Source organism: Carassius auratus, chromosome 42 (assembly GCF_003368295.1).
Source record: "Carassius auratus strain Wakin chromosome 42, ASM336829v1, whole genome shotgun sequence".
In the NCBI taxonomy this organism is placed as follows: Eukaryota; Metazoa; Chordata; class Actinopteri; order Cypriniformes; family Cyprinidae; genus Carassius; species Carassius auratus.
This window is the reverse complement of record NC_039284.1, coordinates 10,275,815-10,291,670: the sequence shown is the minus strand read 5'-3', so window position 1 is coordinate 10,291,670 and position 15,856 is coordinate 10,275,815. Positions and strand designations below refer to the sequence as shown.

At 36.5% G+C, this 15,856-nt stretch overlaps 3 protein-coding genes across 10 annotated transcripts; 1 reads left to right on the top strand and 2 right to left on the bottom strand.

Moving 5' to 3' along the window:
• Window positions 1-293: 293 nt before the first annotated feature.
• LOC113060610 (poly(ADP-ribose) glycohydrolase ARH3-like) lies at window positions 294-4,672 on the bottom strand. Its single transcript, XM_026229675.1, has 6 exons — window positions 4,221-4,672; window positions 3,718-3,814; window positions 3,432-3,639; window positions 3,049-3,236; window positions 933-1,033; window positions 294-837 (listed from the first exon to the last, which is right to left on the bottom strand). The coding sequence occupies exons 1-6, from the start codon at window positions 4,381-4,383 to the stop codon at window positions 461-463; spliced, it is 1,134 nt and encodes a 377-aa protein (XP_026085460.1). The 5' UTR covers window positions 4,384-4,672; the 3' UTR covers window positions 294-460.
• A 141-nt stretch (window positions 4,673-4,813) lies between these two features.
• On the top strand, window positions 4,814-7,392 carry haus2 (HAUS augmin like complex subunit 2). 4 transcript variants are annotated; one of them, XM_026229677.1, is made up of 7 exons: window positions 4,814-5,071; window positions 5,665-5,770; window positions 5,861-5,956; window positions 6,270-6,339; window positions 6,430-6,562; window positions 6,680-6,788; window positions 6,994-7,392. In XM_026229677.1, exons 2-7 carry the CDS (start codon window positions 5,684-5,686, stop codon window positions 7,105-7,107), a joined length of 609 nt encoding a protein of 202 aa, XP_026085462.1. In that variant the 5' UTR covers window positions 4,814-5,071; window positions 5,665-5,683; the 3' UTR covers window positions 7,108-7,392. The 4 variants fall into 4 exon arrangements, with proteins under 4 accessions (XP_026085462.1, XP_026085464.1, XP_026085461.1 ...); XM_026229676.1 differs by having other exon boundaries at window positions 4,822-5,188; XM_026229678.1 differs by lacking the exon at window positions 4,814-5,071 and adding an exon at window positions 5,248-5,306.
• A 105-nt stretch (window positions 7,393-7,497) lies between these two features.
• Window positions 7,498-14,530, bottom strand: heatr4 (HEAT repeat containing 4). Of its 5 annotated transcripts, XM_026229673.1 has the most exons (16): window positions 14,228-14,528; window positions 13,837-14,062; window positions 13,715-13,758; window positions 13,533-13,627; window positions 12,906-13,087; window positions 12,606-12,746; window positions 12,188-12,331; window positions 11,614-11,781; window positions 11,315-11,484; window positions 9,783-9,887; window positions 9,571-9,689; window positions 9,316-9,496; window positions 9,126-9,195; window positions 8,336-8,525; window positions 8,163-8,241; window positions 7,498-7,742 (listed from the first exon to the last, which is right to left on the bottom strand). In XM_026229673.1, the coding sequence occupies exons 2-16, from the start codon at window positions 14,030-14,032 to the stop codon at window positions 7,650-7,652; spliced, it is 1,977 nt and encodes a 658-aa protein (XP_026085458.1). In that variant the 5' UTR covers window positions 14,033-14,062; window positions 14,228-14,528; the 3' UTR covers window positions 7,498-7,649. The 5 variants fall into 5 exon arrangements, with proteins under 5 accessions (XP_026085458.1, XP_026085457.1, XP_026085455.1 ...); XM_026229672.1 differs by having other exon boundaries at window positions 11,315-11,469; window positions 13,715-14,062; window positions 14,228-14,530; XM_026229670.1 differs by having other exon boundaries at window positions 12,606-12,743; window positions 13,715-14,062; window positions 14,228-14,530.
• Window positions 14,531-15,856: the final 1,326 nt, after the last annotated feature.

Genomic DNA, 15,856 nt, shown 5'->3' with positions numbered 1-15,856 from the left:
ATTAAAATGTATTATTGTTAATAACAAAAATTAATTAAAAAATGCAACAACAAAAAAATAATGAGACATGTTCATTAGTGAGTGACCTTTGAAACCCCACTGTAAATAGTTTTCAGAAAGCTGTTCTATATATATATATATATATATATATATATATATATATATATATATATATATATATATATCTATATATATATCTATATATATATATCTATATATAGATATATATATAGATATATATATATAGATATATATATATGTGTATGAAGTAAAGAAAGAATAAAACAAGACTATTACCAATAAAATGGAACCATTTTATTATTTTTCTTATAAACGTTTTGCACAAGAATTTCACATTTTATAAACACAGATAAGTATATTGGCAAGTGCATTTGACACTTTGTGCCTGGTGAAGTTTCACTTATGCGTGGCTGCATGTTGCACATGTCCATGTAGTGGGTCAGTCAGTTTTTGTAGTGTGCTGATCACTGCCGTATGTGTGCAGTTGATTGTTCTCACAGCTTGATGTCCCCCTGTCTTCTTCAAACTGTGGAAGGCAGTAAAGATCATACAAACGTCTCGCTAAATCATCTGCCTCCTCCACCCCTTCGCAGCTCTTCTGCCAGCTCTGGGGAATGGAGTCAATGCCATAATGTGCTCCTGCGATTGCCCCTGCCATGCAAGCTATGGTGTCAGTGTCACCACCCAGAGCCAAGCTGTAGGCTATTGTCCTCTCCAGTCCTCCGAATCGCTCTGGCAGCCCGTCCCGGGGCTCCAAACAATGCAGCACGCAGAAGATAGCGGTGGGCACAGACTGTAAGGCAGCAATGCCATTCCCTAATACAAAGAAAGAGTGTCAACTTCAAGAAAAACAGCAGAATACCTTTGTGAATGATCAGATCAATGCTAAGCAATGGTAAAGTGATACTAACCCAGTTCAGATATGACCTCCTCAATGCTCACACTGTTTCTGTCCAGAAGTTCTTTCACTCTGTGCAATCGTGAGCAATATGGAAACTCTGATAGATTGAGTCTGTGGAATAAAACACTGAATCAGTACTCTAATAACTCTTTTTAAATGAACTGTTCACCTCTCTTAATTTACTGATTCAAATCTGTTCTATCTTGTGTGGAACTTAATAGAAAATATTTTGTACATAAATTAAAAATTCCAATTTCATTTGGACGTTGTATTTTTTTATTATTTATATACTATTATAGTATTTTTTTATTATATATTTTTAAAATATATTTTTATATTTTCATGTTTCATTTAAATTTTAGTTTAGGTTTTGGTAATTTTGTTATGTGTTATTTTCTATTTAGCTTTATTTAATTTTTTTCAATTCAGTTTTAGTAATTTAGTATTAAAAGTAGCAATTAGTAGTTCTTAATTCTAAAACTATTTTCTTATTTTCATGTAGCTTTATTTAAAAAGAAAAATCATGTTTTTTCATGTTCTTCTGAAGGAAGAAACTCATTCAGGTTTGGAATGACACAAGGGTGAGTAAATTATGACACACTTTTAACTTTTAAACTTTCCCTTTAAAGGTGCCATATGCAAAAATTGAGGTAAAAATATCCATAACATGACCTACACGCATCAAAAGAATGAGAAGAAATAAAGGCGATGATGTCATAAAAAAAAAATGTAAAGTTATAGTGCTGCAGAGATATCAACCTTAATTAGCATTAGCATTACTAGCCCTGCCCGACAGGTGTCGTAATACCAGTTTCGGCCATGTGAGGCGGTATGCGGGGCAACATAACCACCAGCCAACCTGCAATACACGAATAACTCGCACGGCTTGTCAGCGTGCCTGAACCTGATGTCAATCATGTGGAAAGTACAGCCCAGTAGTTCATTTCAGTTCAGGGAAGAGAGAGAAAGGATGACTGAAGCCCTTGGCAAGAGACCACCACCGCGCTCGGAATCACAAATCAAATCCGATAAGAAAAGGAGCCGAACCAGAGTAAACAACGGCACTGCTTTTAATTGCTGGAGACAACTGATGGACCTGAAAGAAATGAGGTTCGACTCCGAACTTGCAACATTTCTTTTGCATTGCTAAGTTAGATGCTGTTAGTATTTCGCTAGAAGTTTGTTTTATATGTTTGTGTATTTGTTTTCGGGAAGTTATAACAGAAATGTATCGAAGGCTGTTCGATAAACGTGTTAATGTAAGCGATGGCTAACCGTAGCTGCGTTTGATAATTAGCTAGCTATAACTTAACGTTACCCATTTTATTATATCATAACTAACCTGCTCTGTCTAGTCTGTTGGTCTCCGTGTCCTCTTTGCTTCGTGGTTTTTCTGTGCGTGAAAAAATTGATGTGTGGCGTGAAAGCGTGTGAAAAGAGTCAACTGCGTGTGTCTCACGGTGAATGCTTGAGAGTTGGCACATTAGTTTCAAGCAGAATAAAGGACAGGTTGATTATTGCTGTTTAGCGTTTGTGTTAATCTATGATGTGTCCCTGTAGTTTGTGTTAATCTATGATGTGTCCCTGTTTGCGTACAGGGACATAAAAAATAAATTAAAAGTGATACGTGGACCAAGGTGTATGAGATTGTTCATTTTAAGTAAAGGATCCTAATATTTCGTCCACAACAATATTTAATGAGGTTAACTTATAACTCCTTGTGGTAAGTCTGCACGAGATCAACAAGCTTGTTTGCTTTGCGGCCGCTTTAAATACAAAATAAGCATTCGATCTAGGTTAGAGCATCTGATCGCTCACAAATCTTTCTGCAGCGTCGTGAGCAGAGCATCAAGAGCGATTTTTGACGCTCTAGACGCCGGCGGTGTGAACACACAGTTAGTCTTCGGCTATGGCTGTAGTGTTGTTGTGAAAGTAGGGGCGGAGCATAGAGACTATGCTGTTTCTCGTTTGTTACTCTAGAATAGACCAATTCACTTTATTGAGGCATACTGCCCCCATCTGGTATGGAATGTGGAGTATGACTTGATTTTTTTTTTGCCAAACATTACAGATGGCACCTTTAAGAAAAATACAACTGAAATGTGTTCTTCCATGGATTCACTTACGCTTGAGCATCAAGCTGGGCTTTTTCATCATTTTCCATCTCTTCCATTTCTGATATCAGTTTGTTGATGAATTCTTTTGGCAGAGCCAAAGCGCCTTGAAGAGACAGATGGACAGCAAGGGCCTGCAACGCCGCCCCATTGTAGCCCAAAGAGCATGAGTGTGTTAACATTGCGCCAAGCCGTGAGTACTGCCAAAAGCAAATGGAAGGACAGAATGTTAGCCTGGGCCAGTCCAAATGATCCTTTCAAATTAAGCATTTAACAATGGTTCTCAACCTTTCGGACTCAAAGGCCCGCCACTGTCAAGCACAATATTCTTATGTTTTAAGTCAAGAATGCTTGAAGTCTACTAGCTTAGATTTGATCATCAGATGACTGTTTACCTTGAAGACATCAGAACGACTTTTGAAGGCCAGGGCAAAGGGTGCTGCTCTCATGGCACCTCCATTGCCAAAAGATCCGCGGCCGCCAAACTGAGCCTGTGCCGGCTGGAAGACATCCTTCAGATGGGGTGCCGCAAGCTTCTGCAGTACCTGTACGACACCTGCGCCATAACCTCGCCCCGGAGCAAGGTTAAACTCCTTTGCAAATCTGGAATCGAGTAAGATGATCAGGAGAATCAACACTTACTTAAAATGACTCTTTTAGTCCTTTCCAATGATAACAAACCTTCGGGCCATGTCTCGTTCATCAAACGCCATCCTGGTGAGGAGTGAATCTGCAACACATCGCATCATGGCTGTGTCATCACTGTACTGAAGGATTCCTGAAAAATGTCAATAACATCACACAATTAGATTCATAGTCAAAAATGTTTAATGAAAGTAAAACTGGTATTTTTAGGTGTTCTTATATATATATATATATATATATATATATATATATATATATATATATATATATATATATATATGTAGAGAGAGAGAGAGAGAGAGAAAAATGGAGCATAATTTAAAGGTGATTATTGCCTGGTTCCATGAAATAAAGAATAAATATCATTGAAACAAAATAAAGTACATTTTATACCACCAAAAATGTTACCACGAAGGTACACAATTGTGTCCCCTAAATGAGGAATACCAGAGGATTTACAAAGACTTTGCAAAAGCTTGTACAGCCGTGAGTAAATATGTTCAATGTATAATATAATCGTAAAACAGGGAAATCCTCACCATCGCCCCGTGTTTCATCCTCCAGAGCGCTGAGATGCTGCAGGACTCGATCTAAAGGAACATCCACAGCGCCTTCAAACTCTCCGCCAATACAGTCGCCCAAAACCGAGCCGACCAGAGCGCCGCGGAACCGGGACAACACACCGGGCGCTGCTGCCGACATTTCCCTAGCTGTATCTTAATATGAACACAAACTGCACTCGAGAAATCGATTCAAACGCTCCTAGTGTTATTCTACAACAGTGACATCCGGGGTTTGTTGACCCGCTTCTTAACGCAGCATGACAAATATTTGCTTATCACGATTCATCAAACTGTCCGCGAATATTATAATTTCGAACCGATTCTCGAAAATGACTATACCTAACTTTACAGAAACGCTTGGTTCTTCTTATTCAATGCATTTTATTTAATTTTTAAATGACATAATCGCTGCGCAGAACGCTAATGACACGCTGCTATTGAGTAAGGGACCTAAGTTTCTACGCCTGCTGATTCAACAAATTCTCAATTCAGAAATTATATAAATCGTGCATATAAGACCATCATAAACAATTAAAATATAAAGGTACTTTGTAGTTTGGTTATAACTGATTTATAGTACAGGGCTGTTCCTCTTTGTGGGTATCTGTGAATTTCTTTTACTTTCTTTGGTGAATCTGCGCACCTGAGAATGTAGCCCAACATTAGGAAGTTGGCGCGTCAGGCTACTCTTTCTATCTATGATCTGTATATCATGTGCATATTACTCGGATTAACGATGAGAACTGTGTGAATATATGATATGTTTATGATATCTTCGTTTATAATACGTTTGCGCAGCTGTGCTAGTGTTCAAGAGAGAAGAGGCGGTAAGTTAGATTGAAATAACTACGACGTTTTATTTGTCTAAATCAGACGAATTGTGGACTTCTGGAAGTTACTGGACGCCTAAAGATAAGTCACGCAGCAACCAAGCAACAAGCCAAGTAATTAATATTAATTAATTACTAAGAGTTTTTTGGTTTAAGTTCAAACTTGCTTTGTACATTTTGAGAGTAACGTTAAATGTAATGTCTCCAACGGTGGACTAATGAGCTCCTAAAGTTAACTAATTACAAGGCGACCTTTAAAAATTATTTTAACCCTTTTGTTTTCTCTTGCAACACCTTTGCGTCCTCAGAGGAACGTTGCTGATGGAAAAATAAACATATTTAAATTCTATTGTGACCGAAATGTCTAGGGGAACATTATTTTTATGGGCCAATACTAAACCATTGAAATATTAAAAAATGTATTCCCTTTTCTATTATGTCACTATTTCCCCTTAGGGGCTCCTATGACATATGTATAAGAAGTTATTTTAATAAAAATAATTTAAATCAAGCCCTTACAGATGAAAATGTTTCTAGCTGTAGAAACACCCATATTTTGTAGGCTTCATTGTTTGTTCAATTGCCATCAGGTCTGGAAACACGCTTGTTATGAATCCCTGGGACCCCATTACTTACACAGTGACACCTGCTGCCAAGATTTTAGCTAGATGTGTAACATCAGGCACCATGACACAGGTATGTAAACTAAGACATGGATAATTTAGAGATCGTTTTTAAACTGTTATAGGTGGGTAATGTTAAGGATTTGTGTTATGGATCTTATAGGAGGAGCTCGATGCTCTCCCACGGGATTCTGAAGTCTTTTCCACATCTTTACTTAATGCTGAGAAGCTGAACAGAATTAGACATGATCTCGATCAGGTTGATAACAAACTTCATATTTTTTTATTTTCACCACTTAATATTTTTTTATGAGAGAATGAGAGACAAGAGAATGTTCACCCAAAAATGTAAATTCTGTCATCATTTACCCACCCTCGAGTTGTTTCAAAATGAACAAAAAGAAAATATTGGATTGAATGTTGGTAACCAAACAGGTAGATATTGACATTTTGAATATTACAAAAGTCAATGGCTACTTTCAACTTGAGGGTTATGAAATAATGAAAGAATTTACATTTTGTGGTGAACCATCCCTTCACATGATTTTCATTTTTTTGGTCATCCACTCAAGACTAATTTAGATTTAGAGCTGCTGAAGCTGGAAAGAGACAGTGCAGACGTGACTCACCCTCATTATCTCAGTAAGTGTTGCAAATGGAATCATGCACATTTAATGTACACAATTTATATACTAGAAGAGTGTATCTCACTAATGACTGTTTTGTTGTAAGGTCAAAGGTTTGTTTCCTTGCAACAGTTCACTTCCCACCTTCAGGAAGTGTTGCGAGAACAGACAGTCCTACGAGAGAGACTCACAAAGCCACTGTGTCAGCAGAACCTGCCCATTCAGGCTGACCTTCACAGGTCTGATGCATTTAATGTGCCACTCAAAGACATTGGTTTTGCTCAATGTTTTAATGGTATATTTGTATTGAATTAATTGCCAACAGTATTAATTACTGTTTATGACTTTGTGTACAGATATGTGGTAGAGCTCATGGGGATGGTGGTGGAGTTCATTCAGAACTTGGAAGTGAAAATTAAGATGGTTCAAGCAATGCCATCCACTGACAGTTATCTGAGTAATTTGGTAAGTGTATATGTATATACAGCATGTTTTTTTCATTAAAGTAAAAAAAAATATAGACCTATGGTGGTTAAATGTTCATATAAATATGAGATATGCTTTGTTTGAAACCAGTGTTTATATGTAATTTACCTTTATTCTAGCAAACCTGTCAAGTTTATCAATTAAATGCATATTTAACTGTATTTTCTGAACTCTTCTCCATCAGAACAATGCCAGAACTCAGCTGCTGGCTCAGGTCACTGAAGTTGAGAACCTGTACAAGCAAGTTCTTAAGCGACGAGGCCATCTACAGACCAACATTAAAGACATGTCCACTTGATAAAGAATTTCAGAAAATTCTAATATAATGGCACCTACCATTTGGTCAGGATCCTAGTGGATATTAATTAATTATTTAAAAAAAGAAACTAATCTTCACCTTGTTCCTACTGGTTGTTAACAGACATCTTTAGATCAAACTGATTTGATTTGTTTTAATTCATGGATTATGCATGTACTGCAACTGTATGTAAATATTGAGACATGCTACATTTTATGTGAGTTTTTTACTTTTGTATTGTTATGTTAAATAATTATAAATAAATGTTCTACCTTTGAAACCAAATGGTTTCATTGCTTGTTACCATCATTCTGTATTTTATGATTTGTGCACTACACATAATTTCCTTTTGCTGATACCTTAATTTACCATCAGTGTATCATAAGTAGTGAACAGCTATACCTGATGCATCAAAACAAGTTTACTTGCCTGCTTACTTGATTGTATGCAATAGCAGTGGGTGATTTTTAGGTGGAAAAACTTAAAAGATTTGATTCTGGATATATAATATTTGATATAGCAGGACAAATGAAACCATAAATTCAGCACAATAATTTTTGCTCTTGCTGCTTTCCCCTCTCTTCCATTAAGAGCACTTTCTGTGTAATGATGTGTTTTGTACACAACAGCTCCACCTACAGAACAAGAGAGAAAGTGTTATTTCAGTTAGTGAGACGTTATTCATTAAAAAAAAAGTAGCAGTGGTTTTCAGCCAGGGGGCCACAAGATGATTTGTAAGTATTTAAATTAATAAATTATTATTCATATATTAAAATAATCTAACTCTAAATTAAAATGCTAAAATCAGGATAAGCTTAAAATGTGGTCATCAAAATGTATTGTTTTTACTGAAGGACAGGTTAATATTATTATTTAGAATATTTTTTTTTTAAACAGTTCTTGACATTTTTGGAATCACAAACTCAGTTGTGGTTAGTGAATTTGATTATTGTGCTGGGCAAAGGTTGAGAACTGTTGTTCTAGAAGGAAATGCACTGATGAATAAACCAGCAGCTTCGGTGCTTGAAGCCATGGTAAAACTGAAGTGTACTAACCTGGAGCTTTATCTCATGAATCTTGCTTTCGTTTCTCCCCAGACTGTATCCATGCTTTTTCAGAAGACTTTCAATGTGCCTTAGTAAGAAATTTTGTTAAAGTACGTTCAGAAAACAATTTTACTTATATAATACACGTACAGTAATGATTGTGGCCTAGTATAAATACACACCTCTGCACATCAGCGTTGGGTTCCAGTGCATTACGCTCCTGTAGAAAATGCTGTAATTCTGGGCCCTTTGCATCTAGAGTGCTCAGGGCCTTACAGGCAGCAATGCGCACACTGGGCTCCTCCTCATGGTGTACAGCCCACATCAGCAACTCCTGGAGAGCTGGGTTCATCCAACCTATTTGCCCTAAAGCTTAATTTAATAAAAACATTAGTAGACACAAAACGGCTGTACATTAACTGATTAGGAGAATAGCTTACAAAAAAAAAAAAAAATGTTGAAAATTTACTCATCCAATGTGTTGTAATTTGTTTCTACATCAGAACAGATTTGAAAAAATATAGATTTAATGTCACTTGCTCACCATTGTCACCTCACATCAAGTTTGTTTAGAACTGTTTTTGCTTGTAAATAGTGCTTGATTTGATTTCTCTCCTGATTCAGATGAGATAACTTTATGAACAATATGGATAGACGCCATATATTTTATCTGGAAGCGATGTAAAAACAGATTTGTTTATTACAAACACAGCCTTTTCACTTCACAAGATATTAACTGATGGACTGGAGTCGTGTGGATTATTGTGAGGTTTTTATCAGCAGTTTGAACTCTCCTTCTGACGGCACCCATTCACTGCAGAGGAACTATTGGTGAGCAAGTGATGTAATGCTACATTTCTCTAAATCTGTTGCAATGAAGAAACAAACTCATCTACATCTTGGATGGCCTGAGAGTGAGTACAGTTTTTCAATTTTGGATGAACTCTTCCTTTAACACATTTTCAAGCTTACCATCAATTGCTTCCACTTTCACCTCCCATAATGGATCATTCTGCATCAGGTTCATAAGCTGATCCAGGACCTGTAAACATGTGTTATGTGGTCATTCAAGCGAAACCTCAGGTTCTTTTTCACAGTCTTTTATCGTCCATATACCATCAAAGATCTATTGTGCATCTACACAGCTGCTTTACTTCCTCACCAACTGGTCATCCATCATTAGAGATGCTGCAGTCAAACAAGCCTGTTTACGCACAGCCACAAAGTCATCATTAAAGCACCGCAGGAATGTAGGCAGTAGCTTGGGTGTCATTATACTGAGCTGACCAATGAAGATCAGCGCTTCCACCCGCCAAGCAGTTGGACCCTCCTTTAGTTTCGCACTGTGGAGATATTGCATGCTAAGAATGAACTGAATCCAAACCCTCTGATGTGTCTGTTGGGTAAAGATTGTCACCTCAGCTCACTGTGCATCTCTCTGGCCGCATCCATTTTAGTCAGAGCCAGCGCTGCAGCGTGACGAACAGCACAGCTCCAGTCGTTCCACATCATGTATATCAGTTTGTTGCAAAGATCCTGCATGAAAAGCAATTCTAATATTTTCTACAATCATTAGAGAAATTAGGTAGAGAGTCGTTTGAAATGTGCAAAAGAATTACATTGTGATACCTTGTTTATTGGACTTCTGAGCTGTGCAATGCTAGCACAGGCCTGAACTCGTGTTCTGCAGTTAGCACTGTTTAACTCTTCTGCCAGAAGAGAGCGCACCAGTGTCTGGATGGGAAACACCATGCAAAAGTTTGAGTAGAAATATATATTTTTAAAGAAAATAATACTTTTATTCAGCAAGAATGCATTAAATTGATTAAAAGTGACACTAAAACCATTTATAATGTCACAAATTTTTCTATTTCAAATCAATGCTGTTCTTTTGAACTAACATACATAAGAAATGTTTCTTGAGCAGCAAATGAACATAATAGATCAGTGGTTCTCTATTCCAGCATATGTTTCTGGTCTGCATATCTGCACAGTGGTCTTACTCCCTGAACAAGGGAAATCCACTGAAGTTTACCACATTTCGGAACATTCATTCACAGATTTGCGACAGACGAAACTTATTAGAGAAGTGTGACATAATATACCTCAGTATATAAATTTAAATGAACGTCTCACACACTTTAATGCCCTTTGAATGGAACATATACACTCCCTTCATACTGGAATCATGGCGGAATATCCTGTGAAGTCCACTTCGAAGGGAAATTACGGTTGATTAGAACAAACGTCTGAAGTGATAAGAGATACATACAAAATGTGCAGAGACTGGAATTACTAGACTGATTTCTAAAGGATCATGTGACATTTAAGACTGGAGTAATTGGTGAAAATTCAGCTTTGCCATCACAGCATTAAATTACATTTACAATTTTTAAATGTATTCAAATAAAAAAAGTAATTTTACAATATTGCCCTGTTACTAGATATTTTTTTTTATCAAATAAATGCATTCTTGGTAAGCCTAAGAGACTTCTTTCAAAAATAAAATCCTACAAATCCCAAACTTTTAAACTATGGTGTATGAAAAATGAGTTTATGTGAATTAGATAAACTAGTACTTTTAATCAAAAACCACTGAGCGAGTATGGAATTACATTTGTTTCAATAATAACACAAACTTACTTCAGGCTGCCTTGAAGGACAAGAGCTCATCTTTACAGACTGAGACGATCGAAGATCAAATATTATTTACATATTTAGTAATACAAATCACAATCACGAGAGATTTCCAATATGTGCACCACTGAGTGGCGTCTGTGTACTTCCCGGTCAGAGAGCACCTGTCCATCAAAAGCTCACTATCCAATCAGAGTAGATCACTGTTAAGCCCGCCCCCACGAGAGGTTTGTGTCAAAACACCAAACGAAAAACTGCGAAACGTAAGCGAAATCTGTGCCAATGAATTCAGAATCCAAGATTAGCGAAAACTAATCTTTAAAAAACATTAACAAAGAATGAAGTATTTTTGAAGAGCCTATTAAATTTGTGCGACTGAGTTCATTTTTTTCATTTTCATTGTTTTTTTTTTCTTCTTTTGTAATGGCATATTTTTGATAGTTTCTGAAAAAGTTACGTTCAGTTTTATAAAGTTTCGTTCACTATTATTGAAACAAATGTAATTCCATAAGAGAGTCACTCACAGTGTTGCTGCTAATGTTGGAGAGTAGCATCCTAGACTGCTCGCGATCTGAAGTAGCGTCTCTGAGAAAGTGCTGTGACAAGAGTCTCTGTATGACAGCTTGACTCGTATCACCGTCTATCGCCAAGCACTGTGCAGCTACCCAGCTGTCTGCACCTGTGCCAGAAGGGTCTGAGTCAGAATATATGATGGTTATTTTGAGTCAACATCTGAGTAGAAAAGACAGTTGTACCTGTGTCGTTAATTAAGGTTATTTTAATTGACATTTTTTGTTTCAGGCATTTTTATACTTCTACAGACCTTGCTTCAATGTGCTCCGTAGTATGTCTCTGGCGCGTGCGTTAGGTGTCCTCATGGCATATTGGCACACTGCAGCAGCCATCTGAACTCTCTTCACTGGGTCATCAAGCGCCGAGACAATGAGAGCCTGCAGCTCTTGAGGAACTGCCTTCAGTTTGCATCCCTTACCTGAGCAAAGATGGAATTAGCTGTCACTTTTTTTGTAATATTCTATACTATTATTCATTTAGTTCCTACCTTATTTAATTAATGCTTTAAAAGGGTTTTATTTATTACTGTGATGGCAAAGCTAAATCTTTTAGCAGCCATTTCTTCAGTGTCACATGATGCGTTAAAAATCATTATAATATGCTGATTTGGTGATAAAGACATTTCTTCTTATTATTAATGTTGTGATGCATAATACAACATTTTTTTATTAGTGTAAAAGTCTTTGCTGTTGTTACTAATAAAATGCATCATTGTTGAATAAAAGTATTAATTCTTACTGACCCCAAATTTTTGAATGGCATGTTGTATCATATTATTATTTATTTTGTATGCATTGAAAAATGTCTTTAGTTGACAGGTTTACCTGCTTTGCCAGGGTCAAGCTCTTCTTGTGGTCCATTAACTGCTCCCAAAGCACAAGTTATTATGGCTTCCAGCCGTACTGGGTAATTAGGGTCACTAAGAGCCCCTTTTAGGCCTTCGATGGTCACTCTCTGCAAGGGCAACTCTATATGAAACAAAACAATGATTTTCCAAAAGGGGTTTCCGTGTGAGCAATCGATGTAAAAACAATAAAATGCATAAAAGTATCCAAGGTGCTTTCCTGCTAATAACACACACTGGATATTATATCATTCTGCTTCATAGCTAACAAATCTCAGCAATGTTTTTTTATAAGCAAATTATAACTTAAAAATAGTGCAGTTTATTAATAGATTATAACCATTACAAATAAGATATGTAGAGGTATGGCACGCAGAGCTAAGAAAAGAAACACTTACTAATGTTGCAGGCATTCCTCCATTGATCAACTGCATAGCGAAGTGTGGCAAGTTCAGCCACAGATTGTTTGAGGGCAGAGTCAATTTTAGTGGGCCGATCCATCCATCGCTGTTCCACTTGTACCGTCCTATCAGTTCCTGCTAAAACAAATGGAACCAGAAGCATAAATATTTGAGCCACATATGGACCTTTCAACTTTCCATGTCTTAATGATTTTTTTTACACTAATAATGTACTTAATACATTACTTGACTGTAAGTAAACAGTCACATCAAGATACTATACATATGTAAGTCTACCTGAGAAGATCTCCTGTTCAGAGTCGCTCTTTGTGGCATGGATGCCAGCACTTGGATTCAAGATATCCTGTAGCCGAGGGGCCTGTGGGATCTCAATGTGCTTGCTGGTCAAAGTGGCTGCTGTCTTATTTAAGCGGTTCTGCACATCTGTGCTTATTGGAGAGAGCACTTTACCTGGTATCCTGTTAAATAAGGACAGACACCACAAAAAAACTATGTGGAATACAGTGTGGCTTTGGTTTTGGACTAAGTAAGTGAATGCATTAAAGGAATAGTCCATCCATAATGAAAATTCTCTTATCATTTACTCACCCACATGTAGTTACAAACCTGTATGCTATGCATTTATTTTGCTACTCCGGAACACATATATAGAACAATAATGGTACCAACAGTTTGGCTCCCATCGACTTGCACTGTATTTTTGTCCATACAACGGAAGTGAAATGAACGGAAATTGTTTGCTTACCAGCATTCTTCTAAACATTTTCTTCTATGTTCCACAGAATAAAAGCAAGATTTGAACGACATAAGGCTGAGTAAATGTTGATAGAATTTAAACTTTTTAGTGAACTATCGCATTAAGGGTGCTGTATTTAGAAACCCATTTCGATGAAATAGTTCTACCTGTGTTTTCTCAGTTGTAATAGTTGACTTGTTTTATTTTGTGCAGACTCTTGCCACCTGCTGCTCTGGGCTTCCCAGTCCTCTGCAGGGGACTCCTTTAAATAGGTGTGCACATTCAACACCCTGAACAGTTTTTAATTCTGAACACATCATACATCTTGCTTTGATCTTATGAAAGGTACCTTAGTGTTCACCGCAGGAGCCTGTACTGAAATGCTGCCGCATTCTTGGGTAAAACAATTGATGTTGCAGGGTTTGTCATTGTTCTCATGCCTCTTTATTTTCTTTAATCTGGTAACGTTACCTGGAGCTAAGGGGCCCATGGCATGGAAAAGCCAGCTAAAGTCAGCGTTTCTGAATGAAATGGCCCCCATCTCGTCCATAACTTCATCGGAGAAAGAAAGGATTTGGCTTGCATTATTCAGAAGCTGTTTGTACAGACGGTCCTCTCTGCACTTGCTGTGGTGCTCTGATCTCCATTTTGCATGCTGTAAATTCATGATTCTCGGTGATGCCTTATGGAAAGTTGTCTAAAAAAGGAAACCATGCTCAAACAGAAATTCATTAATTGATTCTTAAAGACTGCCGGCTAAAAAAAAACCCAAAATAATTCAGGATACCGTTTTAAACCTACATAAAAATAACCCCACATAACGTGGGAAATAAAAATAAAAAAGTAATGAGATGTCACCTACCGACACAAATCACGTCTCCAAGCCTCAGCACAGGGCTCACGTTAAAAAGTTTTTTTTTCTAAGCAGTTTATATCAAACAAGAAAACAAAAGCAGGTCGCTGAAAAAAGTCACTTAAGCTCTGGCAGCGCTCAAATGTTGGCATAGCAACAAGACGCGCTTGTTTCGGCTCCTGACGTCAACTCATCAGGAGAAGATTTGATTCATCCCAGTGAGTCGAACATTTTGAATCCGTTCACCAAAAAGATTCACGCACTAATAATTATTAAGGGCCAGTAGGTGGCGACACGTTTCTTTGTTTTTATGTGTCATGTGAATACGTCATTGCAAGAAGCATTCGCTTTGTTAAAAACAACAATATACTGAATACATTTTAAAACGTTCAGTAACGTCTTTACGTCACAGTAATTCGGTCATCATTCACTTACATTACATGCATACCCCCTAAGCAAAATATATATAATAGGCCTATATATAAGTATTGTTGATAAAAAAATTATAAAACAAAATATCTAACAATAATTTCCTCAGGCAGATTGTCATTCACTTAGATCCCCAGCTAAAAGTTTCAGGAATGTTCAGGGACATTAAGTGGGAGAAGGCTTTTTTGGTTTCCATGAGATAGTGTGTTATCAATAAGATTCATGAGGTTTCATTTAAAATGATCAATTGTATTTACCCAGTAAATAAGGTTATAAAAAGATAATGCGATAAAGAAAGATATTGATTTGAAATGTCAGTTTTGTATTTTGAATGATGAGACTATTTGTCATATTTTTTTTTCTTTTTTTGAGTTTATTTGGACAAAATTGTTCTTAATTGGTTTATTATCTTAGGGAAATATCACATTTATAAATGATGATGGGCAAGAAATATACAATTGTCAATATCTTAAATCATTGGAGGGTGTAAGGAACAGCAGAGCAAAAAGACTATAAACTGTTGAAATGACTTAAAATTTAATTGAAATACAACTGTGTATATATTTATTCTTTTTTGTGTGTGTGTTTAAAAAAAAATTAATTACTTAATTATTTTTTTGTAATCTATATGTATGTTTTACTGATTTTCTTGTTGTTGTTATTATTATTATTTTGTTTTATCAGTTATTATTTAAATGTTGTGTTTCTTTGTTACTGAATAAAGCATTAAAAAAAAGATCAATTTCACTCATGAACCAGATGTCACAGTATTCGGTCGTCCTGTTCTTTGTAGGTATAGGAAGACAATCAATTACGTGCTTCAAAAGATTAATTCAGCACTAAATATAGTCAATGTGATTATGGAGAATAAGTTGTTCACGAAAAATATTAATTTAATCGCAAGTAAAACAGTTGCTTTCTGGTATAGGGTCCACATTAAGTACCCACTGATGAGGTTTGGTAGGTTTTAATGTTGGTAGATAGATGATATGAATGAACAAATCACATGGATAAAATGGTTGGGAGACATTTTAATGTTTTAGCATTGGAGCAATTTTATTCTGCACTATTTTTTAACAGTCACTGCCATTTCAACAGCATTTCTTGACTTCTTGACTCACATCCATACTTCAAACATACAGGTCAGGCCATAACATTTAGTTTAAAAGGCGATTGTTATTTGATGAGTCTCTCTCATTTGATGAGCCA